This window comes from Amia ocellicauda, chromosome 3 (genome assembly GCF_036373705.1).
Source record: "Amia ocellicauda isolate fAmiCal2 chromosome 3, fAmiCal2.hap1, whole genome shotgun sequence".
NCBI lineage: Eukaryota > Metazoa > Chordata > Actinopteri > Amiiformes > Amiidae > Amia > Amia ocellicauda.
The window spans coordinates 8,082,534-8,101,983 of record NC_089852.1 but is presented as its reverse complement, the minus strand read 5'-3'; the positions used below and the strand labels follow the sequence as shown (position 1 = coordinate 8,101,983).

At 37.6% G+C, this 19,450-nt stretch overlaps 3 protein-coding genes across 3 annotated transcripts in view; 2 read left to right on the top strand and 1 right to left on the bottom strand.

The window, feature by feature from the left end:
• Positions 1-6,133, top strand: part of frmd4ba (FERM domain containing 4Ba) — a 51,174-nt gene extending 45,041 nt beyond the window's left edge. The window contains exons 20-24 of the mRNA XM_066698031.1: positions 499-666; positions 941-1,725; positions 2,069-2,207; positions 2,550-2,795; positions 3,806-6,133. Coding sequence (XP_066554128.1) covers positions 499-666; positions 941-1,725; positions 2,069-2,207; positions 2,550-2,795; position 3,806 — 1,339 coding nt within the window. The 3' untranslated portion in view covers positions 3,807-6,133. The remainder of the gene's footprint in view (positions 1-498; positions 667-940; positions 1,726-2,068; positions 2,208-2,549; positions 2,796-3,805) is intronic.
• Positions 6,134-7,867: 1,734 nt separating this feature from the next.
• Positions 7,868-11,875, top strand: lmod3 (leiomodin 3 (fetal)). The gene is made up of 3 exons (XM_066698024.1): positions 7,868-8,502; positions 8,945-10,555; positions 11,234-11,875. Exons 1-3 carry the CDS (start codon positions 8,212-8,214, stop codon positions 11,279-11,281), a joined length of 1,950 nt encoding a protein of 649 aa, XP_066554121.1. The 5' UTR covers positions 7,868-8,211; the 3' UTR covers positions 11,282-11,875.
• A 541-nt stretch (positions 11,876-12,416) lies between these two features.
• On the bottom strand, positions 12,417-18,539 carry arl6ip5a (ADP-ribosylation factor-like 6 interacting protein 5a). The gene is made up of 3 exons (XM_066698030.1): positions 18,308-18,539; positions 15,412-15,629; positions 12,417-14,650 (listed from the first exon to the last, which is right to left on the bottom strand). The coding sequence occupies exons 1-3, from the start codon at positions 18,484-18,486 to the stop codon at positions 14,475-14,477; spliced, it is 573 nt and encodes a 190-aa protein (XP_066554127.1). The 5' UTR covers positions 18,487-18,539; the 3' UTR covers positions 12,417-14,474.
• Positions 18,540-19,450: the final 911 nt, after the last annotated feature.

The window sequence follows — 19,450 nt, the reverse complement described above, 5'->3', positions numbered from 1 at the left end:
GGTCTGTAAAACTGTTCTGTTCCAAAAACTGAGAAATATGCATGTTACAGCATGACTTTTAATGTTGATTAAGAGTGCTTTGGAGTGTGTCAACTTTACAGACATTGAAACGAGTCTAAGAAAAACACTTCGCTTAATGTATCTAGTTTTCACGAACCTTGAATGTAGAACCTAGGCTGATGTATTTTATAATATTCAAATAATGTAACATAATTTATTGGTTTATTATAGTTTCAAAATTTGTGCCAGAATAAAATGTATGAAGTGGTGGTGGTGTTGTTCTAATTGTATAAATATTACAATTTGTGAAAGACAGGTACAGTGAAGTTGTGTGAAGCATTTTGAGGCTGTAAATCCAGTTAACATGATGGCATCAGTTGTTTTATGAACCAGAAGAAATTAATGTTTTATATCTGTAAACTACTTTTTTTTTACCTTCAGCGGTATCTACAGAAATGTTACGGCAATATATGCTTACTTTCTATCATCTTTTTACAGATACAATTATAGTGACAATATCCAGGAGCCCTTCCATTACAATCACAGAGAAGCCTTATCAACACACAGCAGTCCTTACAAAACTCCAGCCAGACAACCCCGGGACGCGAGGAGCATGCCACCCACGCCAGTCATGACACGCAATGCCTACAGCAGCAGCCAGCTGAGGTGAGCTGAAGCATAACTGGGAGGTGGAAAAACACAGCACTGTGGCACTACATTTCGGCAAAAGCTTCTGGTTATTATACATTTGACAATACACTCAACACTCCCATCAGAGGATGTTGCGCAGCAGAAAAAGACACTTTTTACAAATCTACGGTAGCACAAGGGTGATTAAAATACAAGCCAGGTGGTGTATTATCTGAAATATTTTTGATTGCAATAAACTGGTGAAGTATTTATAAGTCAAAGCTGTTGCAATCTTACCTTTCCTCTTCAGGTCTGAAGGTACTCCACAGCACTTAAGACAACGCAGCGGCAGCTTGGAATCGCAGACGCACCTCCTCTCAGAGGCCGAGCCCGAAAAGCCAATTTTCTCCCTCTCACCAGCCAGAAGGAGCAACAGCACAGAGGTCCTGGATGATGGGTCGTCGTACACAAGCCAGTCGAGTGTCGAATACATGAGCAGCCAGTCGAACCAGCATTACCGCACAGTGGACTCTCGCACGAGGGACAGGAGGCGGCACAAGAAGCAGAACATTTACGCCAACACGGGAAGCATGCCCAACTTGGCACAGAACGATTCCAGGTTCTGTGGCTACCAGACCAGACCCCATCCGACTTCCACTGCCTACTACGTCACAGGATACCCGGCTTACACAGACCCCGATCAGTACTCCGGTGGTCCATACATGTACGAAAATGAATCGGAGGGGCATTACAATGTGAATCCCTCGTACCGCACCTCAAACTATTACGGCCACGATCGATATGGCCGATACTACGAGGATGAGACAGATCACCTTTCCCAGAACCCATACGCGACAATGAGACCCCCCAGGAGCAGGCCGGGGGTTAAAAACGAACATATTAGTAAAAATATCCAGAAGGCACTGGTGGCCGAGCATCTCCGCGGCTGGTACAACCGCAACACTGGGCACCGAGACCAAGGAAGCAGCCTGCAGGCAGGCTATGAGTATGACAGAGGATCGCAGCAGAGTCTGGGCTACCCCTCTATGCAAGTGCCCTTCTGCCACGCGAGCCGGGCACCGTCCTATTCGTCAGGTATTTATTTATCCCCCTCTCGTTTTCTTTCGACACGGTTATATTACTCTTCATAACAAAGTCATTCCAGGTGCATCTATGCTTGCATGCAATACCTCAGCTTGTAAGGGCAAGTGTAGCCTGTAGGTAATTGGGAGTAAAATCATAAATTACATGTTTTATTTAATAACGGATGATTAATTTCATGCCATTCAAATGTGTAGATTAGAACACTGTTCAAATCATAAAATTGCAGGGTTGTGGTTTTCCTTCCTGGAGTTGGGCATGGTTTTATCCAATAATTAATGCAGTCATTTTATGATTTGAGGATACAAATGAAATGGTTGGTATTATTATTTTGCAGTTTCTTCAGCCACTAGCACAGGAAACTGGAGGAGTCACTTAGCCGTGGGTCTCACAGAATATGACGTCCCCTTATCTGCACCACAGCCTTACCCCAGCTCTTACAGCACTGCCGGCACCAGCACGCCCTCCCACAGCAGGTGAGAAACAGGAGCAGTATTTAAGTTCTCATCATCACATTTCATATTTCAAGAGAATACTTGGCAAAATTTTATTTGATCAGTTTAATTTCCTCCTTCAATTATCACGTTTTAATTTCATTACCAAGCACTTTAGTTCTGTAACACTTTTATGAAACTTTATGTATTACGTCTCTGCAGTGGGTATATATAGGACCCCCTGATGTTTACTCTTGGGATCTGTAAAGTGATTGAAAAACATAAATAAAACCTATGTAAACATGTTTATGTTTGACAATATACAACCGAACTGTGTATTGGCTGTCTGTTACAGTGTATGAATCAATGGCCGTTGTCTTATAGATATAGATCCTGCCACTACTCGGTTGGTGATTACAGTGCTGAGCATCAGCAGCCCCCTGCCTTTGTCTGTGACCAAGCTAGTCCCTCCTCCTCCTCCTCTTCCTCCGCCTCTTCCATTCTGTCATCTCTCTCATCCAACTCCACTTGCTATCAGACCGAACACCAGCTTTCTGTGCTTGAGCAACAGCAAATCTACAGAAATGAGATCACTATAAAATACTCCTTTGCTAAGTGTAGCCTACGGTAGTAAGTAATGTCATATGTTGTGTGGATTTCTTGGTTTAGTTTTTGTGTTATTGGGTTTGCCATCTGTTTGAAGTGAACTAAATTTTTCTGCTTTGGTAAGTTGGTTCTGTAGCGAGTGATTGTCTTCTGACAATTAAAACATGCATGCCTTCGTTTTCTCTCATCTGTATAACTTGTTCTATTCCAGTATCCTTACCTTCCAAGTAAACATTCAGAGGTCACATTTCCCACTTGTATTTTGTACAGAACACACTTTTCACCCCATTTCACCCGTATCTTTAAACTTCTTGCGCACAGATATCCTGCAGAGTATCTGTCAAGGAGATATGATATGATGAAGCTGTGTGCGCCAGGATCTGTAGAGATGTTTGGTCCTGTTGCCAGTTGTTCTACTGAAGACAATTAACAGATAATCAATAAAACTTCATAAACAAGAGGGTGAGCCAAAAAACACTCATTCTGCTGGTGTTCAATTATGGGGGAGAAAGTATTTGCATAATTTACAAAGAATATATATGCTTCAATCTAAATGGCTTCAAAGGTGGTGGGATTTATTTATTTATTTATTTTTTTGGCAAGAGTTCACAATGCTGGGCTTTTTTTTTTTTTTTTTTATCTGCGAGAAGAAAAAAAATGTGACCCCTGCATATTTGATTGGATTGAGTTGCTGGGTGGTTGGCTTATAGCAAGGTGGAAATGCTGTGTGTTTTTTTCTTTTCAATAACCATAATCATTTAACCTTGTGTTGCAAATAGTTCTCCTTAACATGATTAAAACCAGAAATCACTTGTTTCTTTACTAGCTATGTTATAGCATGTTTTCACTATCCCCAGGCAGGGGTCCTAGAAATCACTATTACATCTGCTTTTTTTTGTGTTTTTATTTACTTTTTACATGCAAGAGGATTTACATGTATTGATAATGCATGCAATTTCTCTTTTCTTTTTTTGTAGATAGGATTTTCTTTTCATGGTGAACTCTTCATTTTATCTTTCCTTTTTCTTTTTTAGATCGTATATAGATGTGAACGAAGTGGAAAACGCCACAAACAGCCAAATGGAAAGCAGCTTAGATGCTGAAGACCAGATGTTATACTGGCATGAGGATTCCAAGCCTGGAACAATAGTGTAGTCAGCTGCAACTCTTTTCTGACCACATTGTATGAAGCTTTATGTGCCTTGGACCATACTTTATTCCACCAAGGATTTCCAAAAGAAAACCAGATTTATTCCAAGAAAATGTGTTCATGAATGGATTGTGTTCTGCGAGGGTAATTCTTGCACATACTTACTTAATGTAAGGTGAAACAATGTGGTTGAAAAGCTTTGTGTTGGATTGATGCGCTAAAGACGTGCAGCAAAGGCACTTGGGAAACATACTGAATTTGCACTTCAAAGAAACTGTTGGTTTATGATCAATCAATGCTGTGAAGGTAGACAAAATTGACATAAACATGTTTTTGAGGACTGAGGACAAGAAAAAACAGGAATGGTAAATTCCAGATGTCTTATGTCAAAAATCTTGCCATGTTGAAGGATCTTTAAAAAAAAAAAAAAAAAAAAAAAAGGTAGGTACTGCAAGAATTTCAGGACCCTGTTTAAATGAAGGATTGACAATAACTGGAAATAGACATTTTGTACAGTTGTTGATCTTGTGGTTATAAGAGCTAAAGGACCTCATTTAAAACTCAAAATGAATGTTAATATAATCTTTTCTATAGCTACTGAGCTGAAATTGGTATTTTTTATTTTGGTGATAACTGGTTTTGTGTGTGTACTACAGATGCACGCACATTTTAAAAAGAAATCTTCATTAATCAAAGTGTCATTAACAGGACTAATACACGGTCAATGAATGGTTACCTCAGTTTTACAAACAGTAGCAAAAAAATCATTTCTGTTCTTTTCCATGCTTTTACAAATCATTGTTTATATAAAATGCATCTTCTGCATCTGTTATGTTGAACCTTCTATTGCAGACTAGTTATAACAAATACAATCAGGAACATTTGCAAGATTTCTGCATAATCACAACAGCAGTGAAACTGAAACTCCTTCAGTTGAAGACTGTTCAAATGGATAACAAGTTGTGCTTTGCCTCAACGAAGCACTGCACCTTTGTCATCATTTTATTCCACTTTTCCTTTTCCGTTTCTTCATTTTCCTTGTTATTGCAGTAAGATGAGGAAAGCATTGAAGTGTAAATCCACTCCCTGTGCTTGTCCAAATTAAATTGCTCATGAGGGCTACACTACCTCCTATTTTGCATAAACACTTCATTCATCCTTTCCTTATTTATCTTTTAACCTTCAACTGGACATTGTGTTTCTGTGGTTTATGAATGATGTTGACATTTTAACAAAGCAAAAAATTCCCTGTTTTTATTTTTTTATTTTATTTTAAACTGCTATTGCATCCCATGCTGGAATCCATGGACCAGGTGCTCTGTTTCCTTAGAAGAGAAGGAATTTGTATCTTCATGTTAATATTGTATATAGAATGTATTTGGTTTTCATTTTTGTGAGCATTTTTATTGTTTTGAAAAGCATGTAATATATAGTTCACAATCTCATTTGGTAAGCTGGTTCTTAGTTATTTGTATTAAAATACATTTGGATTCAAAAAAGGGAACTTCAAAAGAATATGCCTTTAATTTATTCTTTTGCATATTTGTACAGAATCCTTGTAAACCACACTTTCTTGTCTGCTCTTACTAGTCGTTCTATATTACCTGTTCTAAAACGGGGTGTCAATAAAAAAAAAAAAAGGTGTGAAAAACTTTGTCATGTGTGCATGAAAACTGCAGTTTTGTTTTTTGATTTGTCTTTACAATTTTAAACATCCAATGATAGTTTTTCCACCCGAGCAAATAATGTAGCTGAGCTGACTGGGTTCCTGTTGCAACATGCTTGGGGTGTCAATGCGCTACGCCTGCTTTCTATTAAAGATCTTATCAGAAGAGTTAACGCCACTTGCGGTTATTAGTGTGAAGTTGGTTCTATTATATATTGTGTGTGTACATACACAAACCATTTTTTTTTATCAATTTAAAAATTAACTAAACCATACAAAATCAACAACAGCATAAAAATGTAATTCTCAGGATTGAACATCTATTTAAAATCCTCTGAAAGGTGCTAAACCTAGCAGCACCTCTCATCTTAGATGCAATTGTTTAAACTGAGAGATTGCTGACCTCCAAGTTATATTTATACTGTGCATTCCAGTACCTTGAAATCTGCAGACATTGTTCACTTCAGGCTGGTTTTATTTTCAAATATGTGTGAGTACTGACCTGATGAACCTTTTTTCCCCACAAATAATAAAATTGTTATTGGAGTCATGTTTTCCTAAGAGGTATCTCAGTGTGTGGTGATGACAGGTAAATCGGGTAATACTTCAGTGTCAAATCGTATAATAATTCAATGTCAGTCTACTAAACGCAATTTACCGAGTCAGTTAAGATTTTAAAAGCTGGGTAAGAGCTGAATGATTCAGAGATTTAAATGGCTATTTAATACACCATACTCACTCTAGAATAAACCAAAGCACAATTAAAACTTTTACAAAGGCGGGAATACAAAAGTGGAGGCATAGCTTACTTATATCTTGAAAGTGGGCCATTTGAAAACAATGTTGAGTTTGGTGATGCAGCACCTGGGGAATCAGATGGTTTGCTCTAAGTAGTGTGGGAAAAACACTAGTCCTGTTAGTCCTGGTTCTTATCAGTGTGATAGTGATGTTGCTATATGTGTTTACTTATCAGCATGTTATATTTTTCCAACAGACACTGATAAGATGCTTCTGTGGATGTAATTGATCTCTGTTTAGTAAACTTCGCTCTTCTAGCACAGTTTGCAGTCTGAATTCTCAGAATATATTCTCAGCAAAAAAAGATCCATCCCTTTTTCAGGACACTATTTTAAAGATAATTTTGTAAAAATCCAAATAACTTTACAGATCTTTATTGTAAAGGGTTTAAACAATGTTTTCCATGCTTGTTTAATGAACCATAAACAATTGATGAACATGCACCTGTGGGACGGTCGTTAAGACACTAACAGCTTACAGACGATAGGCAATTAAGGTCACAGTTATAAAAACTTAGGACACTGAAGAGACATTTGAAAAGACTCTGAAAAACACCAAAAGAAAGATGCCCAGGGTCCCTGCTCATCTGTGTGAATGAGCCTTAGGCATGCTGTAGGGAGGCATGAGGATTGCAGATGTGGCCAGGGCAATAAATTGCAGTGCAGTACTTAATGCAGCTGGTGGCCAAACCAGATATTGACTGTTACTTTTGATTTTGACCCCCCCCTGTGTTCAGGGACACATTATTCCATTTCTGTTAGTCACATGTCTGTGAAACTTGTTCAGTTTAGGTCTTAGTTGTTGAATATTTTTATGTTCATACAAATATTTACACGTTATGTTTGCTGAAAATAAAAAGTTGAAAGTGAGAGGACATTTATTTTTTTGCTGAGTATATATGCAGTATTTTGCTAGGGTCTCACTTCACATTTTTTTGCATGGTTAGCAGAATTCCATTGATTGCAAGATCTTAATTTCAGTATATTGAGATATTTTATTGCAGCTTAATGAATTTAAATCTTGTGGGTATTCAATAATGACCCAGGGAAATGGGGTGTATGTATGAAATGTAAGGAGCAAGTCAATCACCCAGAAGGGAAACTCATGTTCTTTTTTCAGGGAGAGCATGTTTTTTTTTCTTCCACAGCACCCAGACAGGTTTGCTGTGTAAACAAGACACACCAGCACACAGCTCAGCTCTCACACCCAGTCGGCCAGCTCCGGTTCATGTCCTCCCACTCCAGCAGAAACCGAACGCAGTTAAGTAGAATTACGATAAGGGACACATTAAACACTAAATCAAGTCAACAGATGGACCAGAGATATTTGTCTATTTGTTTATTATTTTGGTCATAAATCATTCATTTTTTTAGGTTGAATTTCACAACTCTTTGACTGGTGTTTGATTTTTTGTAACAAATGTTTTAGAGGGTATTACTTAATACAACTCAAATGATGTCTATGAAGGCCTCTGTGTGACACTTAGAAGGCCAACACCAGATCCCACAATGTCCACCTGCTGCCGTCAGTCTTGCTCCCTTCAGCAGTCACAGCTGCACAGAATTATCAGGAAGCCATGTACAGCTGACACAAGCGTCTGAAATAAGAATATGTTAGTATCTCCCCTTGTAACATAAATAACGTCCTCTCCGTCATATGGGGGCTTAATTTAGAACATGCATGAAACGTGGGCACACTGCGACTGCTACAGACTGTAGCTGAACCTTGACAGACCCTATTAACAAATCTGCCGTGCTTTAACTTTCTGAAGACCCAGCTATTTACATTCTTTGAAGAAAGGGCACTTTCTTAAAACTGAAGTCAAAATGTCAGATCACAGTGCAAACTCTGACCAGGACATCTATCCGGAGGAAATCGATGAAGACGAGATTCTAGCCAACCTTTCTCCGGAGGAGCTAAAGCAACTTCAAAATGAAATGGATGTTATTGCTCCGGATGAGAAAGTGCCAGTTGGAATGAGGCAAAAAGATCAGACAGAGAAGCCACCAACGGGATCGTTTGATCACAGGTCGCTGGTTGATTATTTGTATTGGCAGAAAGAATCCACCCGAATGCTGGAGGAAGAAAGAGTTCCAACCACACTTTTACCAAGCAAGGTGAGCTACAGATAAATGTGTACAAAACTGTGTTTGATCAGGTGATTCAAAGGGATAAATAACAATATGGCATCAAAATATCTGTAAACTGAATTTTAGTATGTAGCAGTAGCTAAATTATAAGTGGATAATATCACCACAGTAATAATGTTTTTGTTTAAGAAAAATATTAAAATGGAGAATCATGAAAAGGCATCAGTTATTTAATGCATGTTTGCTGCTGATATTTATGATGTACTGCATTCATATTTAGCTATGAAATGATCTTTCAAAAGTAATTTTAAATGTACTTGTATATTTAAACTAAAAATGCCTGCCTGGGTGCAGAATAAGTTCTGATCATACATTTAAAAAAAATGAATAGGGAATGAGTGTTTACATTATAGGCTGATATTGGTAATGAAGCTAAATGTATTTTACAAATTATTGTGTCTCTTTCCAGAGAAATACTACAGACGATTCTGACAATGAAGAGTTAGCAGACAAAGAAGAAATTGATTATATTGATCCAGATGAGAAAGTACCAGTTGGAATGAGGCAAAAAGATCAGACAGAGAAGCAACCAACAGGAACATTTGATCGCATGTCACTGGTTGATTATTTCCAGAGAAATGCCAGAGAAGTCTCTGACAATGAAAAGTCAGCAGCCGAAAAAGAAATGGATGAAACCATTACAAAAGCAACGTCTGAAGTAAAGGCTGAGGTGGAGGAGGAGGAAGAAGAAAGAAAGAAGGAGGAGGAAGAAGAAAAAGAGACCATTAATAAAGTTAAAGATGATGAAAACAAACATTCAACAAAGACTGAGGAAAGCCCTGTCCGCGTTACAGATGAAACCAATGAGGATACAAGAAACACAGAATCACCTACTTCACCCAGAGAGCTGCTCAAACCACAGAAAGAAATTAAATGTTTTGAGAAGAATGAAAGTGGATCAGAGATGTGTAACGGAGTACAATCTGACAAAGTCCAAAATGATTCAGAGAGTGTAACTGCGGAGACAATAACAGAGGAAACAAATATGACGGAGAAATTCCCTGTAAAGGAAGAAAAGAAAATATCCAAATTGAAAATCCCAAACAACCTGGCTCTAGGTGGCAATTTCATCAAGTTAACTGCAAGGCCCTCAGGAAACGAAACCAATTTGGAAAATACCCTGGAAAAGATTCGAAACAACCGTGCAGATGTCAAAGAAGTTAATCTGAACAACATCGAGAACATTCCTAAAGAGATGCTAATGGATTATGTGAATGCCCTTAAGAAGAACAAGCACGTTGCGACTTTCAGCATAGCCAATGTAGGGGCCGACGAGAACGTGGCATTTGCGTTGGCAAACATGTTACGTGAGAACAGGAGTATCACCACCCTCAACATAGAGTCCAACTTCATCACAGGCAAAGGAATTGTAGCCATCCTGAGGTGTCTGCAGTTCAATGAAAGCCTCACTGAGCTGAGGTTCCACAACCAGAGACACATGCTGGGTCACCATGCCGAGATGGAGGTGGCAAGGCTACTGAAGGCAAACAACACTTTGCTGAAGATAGGATATCATTTTGAGTTGCCAGGCCCGAGGATGGTAGTGACTAACTTGCTCACCCGAAACCTGGACCTTCAGCGTCAAAAAAGAATGGAAGAACAAAGGCAGCAACAGATGAAAGAGCAGGAGGAAATGATGGCCATGTATCAGAACAGTTTGGAGATACCCCCTGGCCTGTGGGAGATGTTGGGAGGCTTCCTGCCAGCAATGCCATTAATGCCACAGTACCCACCTCCAGCACCAAGTCCTCCACTGCTGAAGAAAACACCTCGCAATCCACCTGAACCAGTGCTGAACAATGCCAGACACAACCCACTGCAAGACATTAAACTGAAGAAGACACCAAGACATAGGGATGCAAACAGAGATCTTACTCCGAATGAGAAAGCCAATCTTAAGGATGTGATAAAGACACTGAAGCCTGTTCCTAGACGGAGGCAGCCCCCGAAGGTTGATGTGACCCCTCGAGATCAGTTGCTTAATGATATCCGGCAAAGCAATGTGGCTTATCTCAAATCGGTAAGCAGTATCCGTGATTCACAAATGATCATGCTAAATGAATGGCAGGTCATTAGGTACAGTAGCAAGGTTAATCAGTTTCTGCTAAAAAATGTATCTGAAGAGACAAACACCTCATGGAAATACAATATACTTGTTTGTCCACGTGATACATCTGCATCTGATTGTATTCTGCAGATGTAGAGGGTTATTGTTGAATACAACTTTCTAAATGGGATTATATTTTGAATAAAAAGCAAATCAAATTAAACAGGTGAAATAAGTTATGCTTGGGTGAGTGCTTTGAATGCTACTCTGTGTATATTTGCTTTAAATTGGGGAATGCGAATGAAAAGTAATAATAGATTAATCTGATTAAACTAATCATTAGCCAGCATAACCTGGAAATATTGGAATTTATTTCCAACTCCAAAATTATTTTGATTGATTTTAAATTAATTGCTTGTTTCTTATTTGAAAGTGCATTTTAATTATTTGGTTGATTTTTGTCCAACTTCGTTTTTATAGGATAATACTTGCATCACAACATAATTCATGCGAGTATCACCTCATTCAGAGATGTTGCAATATGTAATCAGCCCTGCTTAGCTTTGAGCCAGATTTATTTTAGTTAATGTCAATTGAAGCACACTGTCCTCCCCATTTCTCTATGTGTTTTTCATGTATTTTTCCTTATAGGTTCCTCTGCCGAAAGTCCTGGAGTCAGAAGAAACTAGACTTTTTTGAAGACACTGCATAATAGCTGTTTGAGTGTGGGAACAAGATTCCTGTATCTACACTGAAGGCCTTTGAAATGACTCTGAAATGTATAGCCAGCAAACTATGTATGTTTTCATTTAGATTGCACAACCCTTACCTGTAAGGCATCTGTCAAGGAAAACTACTGCAACAAATCAACAATCATACCTTTTCAGCATCTTTAGCTAGACTTGAGCATAGCCATTCAACTTTTGCAATCTTTCGCTGAAGCACCATCAGAACAATGAGGTTTAAATCTAATTCAGATATAATCCTTTGAGTTACGCTGAACAAGTGTCTCAAGATAAAAAGGTATGAGTGATGGTATGCTTATGTTTATTAATATATAAAATATATTTCTTCTTACATGTATTTGTTTTTTATATAAATATATATAAAATGTTGATTTTATATAAAGTGTGGAACATCTAAATGGACAGTGGAATGACACTGTTCAGACATGAAATGTTAATCTTGTAAAAAATAAAAAATTAAAAAAATCTGTCAAAGTACATAAAGATCAAAATGTTCAAAATGAGTTTACGTTTTAGAGAATCTAAATAAAGTATATTTTAGAAGCATTTGAATTTGTTATATTTTTATCAATTAAACCTCCTTGAAAGTTGCCTTTTTTCAGTTTCTTTACGGTACCAGGAACGAGCTAGTCTGTGGAATAAAGATTTTGCAGAATTCAGGTAAGCTGACAGTTTTTACTGCTTAAAACTTGTATAATATGGCCAGGGTTATACAATAAAATCAGACTTTAAAAAGACCCTTGGTTAAATGTCCGAAGCAAAGGCTGACACAGAGATCCCTGTACTATTCTGGTCTATTGCTCCCTTTTGGCAAAGAAAAAAAGTCATCATGAGTCTGCCATCCAACTGCCATTAAGACATAACTTTGAGGCCTAATCCTTTTCCTTAATAAAGTGTTCCAGAGGTGTGAAAAACTACTTAAATACTGAATTTCCTATTTAGTCTTAAATTAATGGGATGAATTCAAGAATTCTGAAGGTTTTAATGTTTTTGCATTAATGGGTTTTATTTCCCATTTACATTTAAAATAAAATGCACATGAACCAATGCCTTGCTTTTATATATATATATATACATAGAGAGAGAGAGAGAGATGGAGAGATTTTTTAATGAGCACGGAAACATCAATACTTTGTAGTTATGCCTTAAAACTCAGTTAACTCAATGATTTTCATTTATTATTAGCAAAATACAAAGCACATAATTAACCATACTTCCTTTGTAATGTACTTTGCATACATCTTCAGTACATTTTACGGCCATTTCAGTTTGCAAACTCAGATTATCATAGCATGCTTGCCAGCCTCATATGCTAACCTAAGCAATATGAATTTAATCAAAAAATAAAGAGGACACTCACTTTGGTAAATAATACTGTGAAATTGTGCCTCCATTGATTTGTATAATGTGAAATAAGTGTTTTACATTGGTTGCACATTATTTGGTATAAAAGTAAAAAGTAGGTTCCATGTATACACTGTTTGCTGGATACATGTACTTAATGTATATTGTTCATTTTCGGTCAATTTCAATCTTGATTGACAGATACTGGAGACCAGGGATTGGTCACACTGGTTTAGCTATAGATTTCACTTTGATATTATGTGTGTGTGTGTGTGTATATATATATATATATATATATATATATACACACACACACAAATAAATTAAATTCTAAAGACTACATTATTCCCTTATGTTACACATAGTATAATATTGTGATGAGAGCACTTCAGCACCCCAATTCAATAATCTTCAATTTAATTTAAAATAGTATAACCATGGCCCAGCTTTATTAGGTATCGTAGGCAATCAGTAAAATTAAATCCAAATTTAACTGGTATGACTGTGACTTTTAAACAAGTCATTTAATCCCTTATTCGTTTACATGTACAAAGCAACAACTAAGCATTTTTTGCTAGCTTGGAACAATAAGCTAAAGCAGCTGTTGGTTGTTTGAATGTTACTCAAAAAATTATGTAGTTGCAAGCGTCACTTTCGGTCTAGTGTGGCCAATCCCTGTTGCACATAGAGCCCTTAGTTTTGGAATACAATAGATTTACAAGTACTAAATTTTGCACAAGCATCTGCACCAATTAAGCAAAAACAAGGAAAAGTAAGATTAAAAAACATTTTCAACCACTTGAATATCACCATATAATGTCTTATATCGGGAAATTGTAATTCATGTAAAAACTTGTGTTGTATTCTGGCTGTGCTTCAAGTGATAAGATGGCTTTTACAAGTTTTACAACCTTTAACACATACTAACATAATTACATACTTGGTGATAAAATGAAAAGTAAATGTAAACATGAAACTAAAATACATAGCTATACACACTAAATCATATTGCATTTTTCAGTTTACTTTTTACATTGCATAGCCATCTTCTGAGATTGTAAAGCTCTCTAGATTTTACTAAGGTTTCTGAACTAAACTTTTAAGCTAATATTTGTATTGCAACTAGTCAGTAAAGGGTTACAAAACCTATAGAAGAAAAGAGCAATTGATAGCATGATTCAGGTAACTTAAGTGGATTAAATAGACACTAACACCATTTAGGAGAAGCCTCCTGACTGGGATTCTTGAGGAAATCTATAGATGAGGTTTCTGAGGTAGCGCTGCAAACTAATTTTCTCTTACACTCGCAATATACAATACATATAGCTGCTAACATTATGAAAATGCTCCATAAATAAAGATTGGGTCTAACGATGTGCAATACAGGTTTAACTCCGGCCTGCTGACAAACACCAAGAGATTTAAATTTATACACAAGGATATATATCCTTTTTTTCCAATTGCACACAGATACTCTTGTTTAAAATGGATTTCATTTAGAATTGTGTGGCTAATGGTCAAGCTGACGTGGGGACATACAACATGACTTAAATGTACAGCAATCCTTTCTTTCCAGGACTGTTTTTTCTATAGGTGTTGGACATCGAGAATTAGATTACATGGAATGTGGGTGGAAGAAAAGAGGGGGAAAAAGGGCACACATGCTGCCTGTTCATACTTTATAGGAAAAGAGTTTCACCTGAAAATGTATGGTTATAATAAGGAGATGTTACCACAAAGCAGAGTATTCTCTTTGTTAGAGGAAAAAGGAGAAAGTTAAATGGAATCCACTACATTGTTGCTTAATCTTTCACTTTGCTTGCAAGGAAATCTGTGATCTTGTTGAGGTTTTCTTCCTGCTGGCCAAGCGCATCAAGAATCACCCCCATAGGTGACTTCTTCAGCCCCACGCCTTCCATCTTATTCTCTAGTTTGTTCTTCATGTTGCGGAGTCTCAAGGAAGCGTGGATGAAAATCACTGAAATAAAGTGAGAATGTTTCAGACGCTCTTCCAATCAAAGGGGAAGTTGTGGTACATGGAACACAAATACACTTCTAACTCTTCTGTTAGTCTGATTATATACTGAATAGTATTATACGGATATACTGCAATTGTCTTGGGAATCATTCTAGATAAGTGAACTGCTCAAATGCTACCTTCATTTGTTTTATTTATTGAGCCCTTTCTAATATTATAAGTGTTCAACTGTTCAGAATCCAACTTTGATGTCCTGTTTCTACCTGATGTGCCAACAGTCAGCACTGTGTTTGTGAGGTCTGACTGCTTAGCAACCAGTAAACAAAATCTGGCTATCATGCTGTTAACACCTTAGGAGGGGCTGAGTAGCAAAGCTTAGTTTTCCAAGACACTATCAATTAACACAACCAGCCCTGGGTCCAGAGGGAAAATTTTGACAGATTTGTTCCTTTCTAAGCAATTCAGACCACAGGAAATAAGAAACCATAATTCCAAATTTGCAGTCCTTTTACTCTTGGGTCACATGTTGTAGCAGTAAGAACTTATATATGTTTTTGTATTATTATTTTCGAACACATTGATGCTTTCCTGGTCATTTGCAAATGTTTTTCTTTTAAAGAGAGAAGACATTAATAGAGTTTGGCATTTGAATGTTCGCCTGGGAAAACAATCATTAAGAAACACTTTCGAACGGCAAAACAGTTTTGTTGGAGGGGAACTTAGTTGTAGATGTTCTGGAAACAATAATGAAACCAACATACAGAGCAGTGGAAAGGTGATTCCAAAAATGAAGACCATCACCCCCCCGAAAAGGGACATGAGGAAATAGCTGGTGAGCATGATGAGGATCACAAACAGAAATGGATTTTGCTTCTTGAAATTCTTGATCACGGCCTTGTTTTCAGCTCCCCACACCGAGCCAACGAATACCAGAGTGACCACTGTCCCACCTAGGATCATTGCCAGGGGGTTCAGAAACCTGCAATAAAACCAAAAATATAACCTCATAAGCATATTCATGAACTGTTCTGCATAACCCTCCCACAAAATGTAACATTAAAGCCTGTCACATTCCTAATATTATATCTTGAATTGCTTTGTTTAATGTAAATTTGAAAGCTTAGTTTTTAGTCCCTCCTAATTGTTAATGCATTGCTCCCCCTGGTGACCAAATAAAGTTAATACATCAATATTATTATTATTTTTCAGATAGATTTTTTTTTGTTTTATGTGGTTTTCATTTCCACTATGAATAGAGTTAAACACTGCTGTTATATTCATAGATTCCTCATGCTTCTTGGGAATAGATGAATTCACACATGCAACAGAAATTTCTCAAATAAGTTTTGAGATTCAATACGTGTTTCGGACATTGGTGTTATTTTGATTTTAATTCAAATGTATTTGTCCAAGTTGGAAATACATTTTCCCTGCTTTTCCAAATATTAAAATGATGAATATCCAATAAAAATACACATTATATACAGATACATTTAAATGACCTGCCTATTTATTCACATAAAACAAACATACTTTCATTGTTCCATTTTACAGACAGGTGTTTTAAAAAAAAAAAAAAAATGCACCCCTTATGTCTCTATAGTCATGAGTTCTGAGAAGCCCTTTTCTCCCTCCATGGCAGCGGATTTAATTGGAGGCTGCACAGGGCCCAACAGCCTTTAGCAACCATGTGTCATCACAGTCCAGCAGCCAAAATCTATATTTAGCAAAACTGACTCCAAGTTTCCAGTCTGGAAACAACTAACAGTATCTCCACAGCATGAACCATACAGTCTGACTAATTGAAAATGCACTGAATTAGTTTCCCCATTTAACCTTTAGTCTTTGGTGTCTGCAAGCGCACAGTAAACCAGTTCAAACATCTAGCTCTGCAATCATGACAGAAGGCTTCTGTGTAATGAATATACAATATACAACTTTTGCCAGTGCTTTTACAGAAAATAAAAATGTAATTTGACAAAAAATAATTATAGCCTACAGACCGCTCTACAGCTTTTTATAATCTTCATAAACAGCACTTATCCCCACTTTTCAGTTGGTGGAGCAGAGCTGTCATGTTGAACCAATGAAATATGCACATATTATTACGACCCTAAGCTACAGCGTTTAGAGTGCTGTATGTAATTTAGTATTTGGCATATGCCTACTCCAGCAAAGTGCCAGAATATTTATACTCCGAAAACAATTTAAATCGATGTATGACATGCAAATATTTACTTTATAAATAATTTCACATAATAAGAAGGAGATGGAGAAGATTTATATAAACATGATGGATATGGATATTATATTGTATAAGTCAAAGTCTGGCGAAGATTAACATTGATAAACAGTTTCTGCTTCAAATTGTAGCAACATTTTGTATAGTTTGTATCTGCTTTTGCATCGTCTAACCGCACTCTGACAAGTTCTGGCTGCAAAATCATACTAATATCTTATTCAGTTTGGGAATAAATCTAAAAGCTGATGTAAAATGTTTGGTGCCATTTCTTTATTTGGCTTTTGATTCTAATAGGAAATGTAGCATCAGTGCAGCAAAAACTCCAACAATGTGGCAACAATGTATCAGAAACACATATAGAAGAAAGATTAGGCCAACAAACAGACTTTTTAGTATTTCATACAGAGTTCAGTACAAATGACATTCTACCCTATTTCATATAAAACAATAAAACATATTTTAAGCATGATGTTGCCCATGAGAGATCACTTAATGCTGGAAAGAAATGACTCCATAGAGAATTAACGTGACATAACATTTTTATTTAAATTATGCTTTTATTTGTATTATGAACACCCGTCTCATAACCCAGTCACTGTGTGGGTTCATCTGACAGTACCTTGGAGGTTGTGAAGATCATCTGCATTGTTAACCTGTTTTTATAGATGAAGTAACAGTTCACATTGCAATGCCCTTTTTCAACACACAAGCCTGATGCTGGGGCATGCTGAGTGGAGCTCAGTAGAAGCGCTCTATACTGGCCCCATGGTAAGTACAAGAAAGCATGCTAGAAATCCAAGCAAAGGCTTTGGCCTCGTCTGGAAACACTGGCAGCTGAATGGCTGCACTGTGATGGGCTCAGTGTCGGGTGGAAATACGAGCTCAGCGAAGGTTAAGGGGTTATTAAAAAGGGAAAGTGAAATTACACACACACACACACACAATAAGCTACAGTATCCAGTTCAAATACAAAACATGTAATTCTAACTCTTGTACACACAATGCGCCAGACACATTCAGTTTGTTTGATGTCAGTATCTGCAACGCCAACTTTTAAACTGCTTTTTAAATAGCACAGCCTCAAACGTGTGCTTCCCGCCTGTGGTTTCCTGAAACTGCAGCTCCACAGCATCCACAGACCAGCGTGTCACCAGCAAAAGCTCATCATTTGTCTTATGATGATGATGATGATGATGATGATGATGATGATGATGATTTGGCAGCCATGCTCACATCACTACCTGAAGTCGCGTTTGCTGTGTGTCGGTGTTTTAATTGCCAGAGTGCGGGTGCAGGCGATGTGCAAACACACCCGCATTGGACGCGTTGATGACGAGTGCACGGGATTTAGCTTTTTGCTAATGAAGGGTGTGGATTTTTGTTTGACTCGGTAGCAAGTGGAGAAGCCTACTTACCCCACGATCAGGAAGACTATGATGGCCATTACCAAGTAATTGGTCTGGTAGTAGAGCAGGTTGCTGACCACCCTGTTGTTCCACTTCGACAGGTCGCCCACGTCTGGTTTGCCAAAGCGATCGGGCCCCGGGTAAAAATCAGCCCAGGGTCTGAGCGGGGCTATCTCCATTCCGGCCATGTTTACCGTGGCTTACCACTCCGCGCATGAAACGTCAGCCGGGGCTGCAACGTCGGGTTAAGAAGCAGGCGGGTCAACGTCTCTTGGTCGCGTTGGTGTTGCGCAGATTTCCCCCGTTCTGCGCGGATCTGCGCCGCTCCACCAATGGCATCGAAGGGATTCTGCAGATCTGCGCAGAACTGCGGGTGTCTGCGCTACACCAGCTCGACCATTGTTTCTCGCGATGAAACAGAATAAAACATGATCTGTGGGCTGCATCTGAAAATAACCAGTATGGCAACTCACTTTTTAAAGATGGCATCATTTGTGACAGCCTTGTCATTTAAAGTTGCTCGACATGTACATAATTTGATTTAGCCTATGCATTTGTATTTGTATTTGTATTGAATTAGTAGCAGTATTAGACGTATACAGTGTGTGTAAGTATACAATATCTTGTACTGTATATTCCACAAGCATTCATGTGGCGTGACGGAAAGAAAGGCGGAGATCGGTATAGGTTAATATGTGCCACGACAAACCATGTTTGTGAGTGAGAAATGCACGGCCATCTTGAGTGATAAAAAGATCACTGTACTGCAAAATAACATGAAATTGAGTCTATAACACTACACAATATGAAAGATTAAAACCATATATCCTGTTCAATGAACAAACGTACGCTTTGAAAAATATTTGAATTATGTTGCACTATTCTGCACACTGGAGAAGGGCGTCTGCTAATAAATGAATAATAATAATAATAATAATAATAAGGTTAAGGTTTTAAGTTTAAGTAGGAAAACACTGTTCTACTGTACAACCCACTATTATAACTATTAGACTAGAGTGGTTGTGACATTGTTGTCCCAGAGTAAAAACGTGGTAAAATAATTGTACAAATATATTAAAAACAGGGGTTAAAGAGTAATGTAATTGTCAGCATTGATGATTGGGAGGATCTTTCTTTATTTAAGACAACATA

Bases quoted from the DNA above. Each gene is read 5' to 3' on its own strand.
- arl6ip5a (XM_066698030.1), bottom strand. From the start codon at position 18,486: ATGGCCGGAATGGAGATAGCCCCGCTCAGACCCTGGGCTGATTTTTAC. The intron at 15,630-18,307 runs GTAAGTAGGCTT...GTTTTATTGCAG, and splicing joins ATAGTCTTCCTGATCGTGGG to GTTTCTGAACCCCCTGGCAA. The intron at 14,651-15,411 runs GTATGTTGGTTT...ACTTTATTTCAG, and splicing joins AATCACCTTTCCACTGCTCT to TGATTTTCATCCACGCTTCC.
- lmod3 (XM_066698024.1), top strand. From the start codon at position 8,212: ATGTCAGATCACAGTGCAAACTCTGACCAGGACATCTATCCGGAGGAA. The intron at 8,503-8,944 runs GTGAGCTACAGA...GTCTCTTTCCAG, and splicing joins CCACACTTTTACCAAGCAAG to AGAAATACTACAGACGATTC. The intron at 10,556-11,233 runs GTAAGCAGTATC...TTTTCCTTATAG, and splicing joins ATGTGGCTTATCTCAAATCG to GTTCCTCTGCCGAAAGTCCT.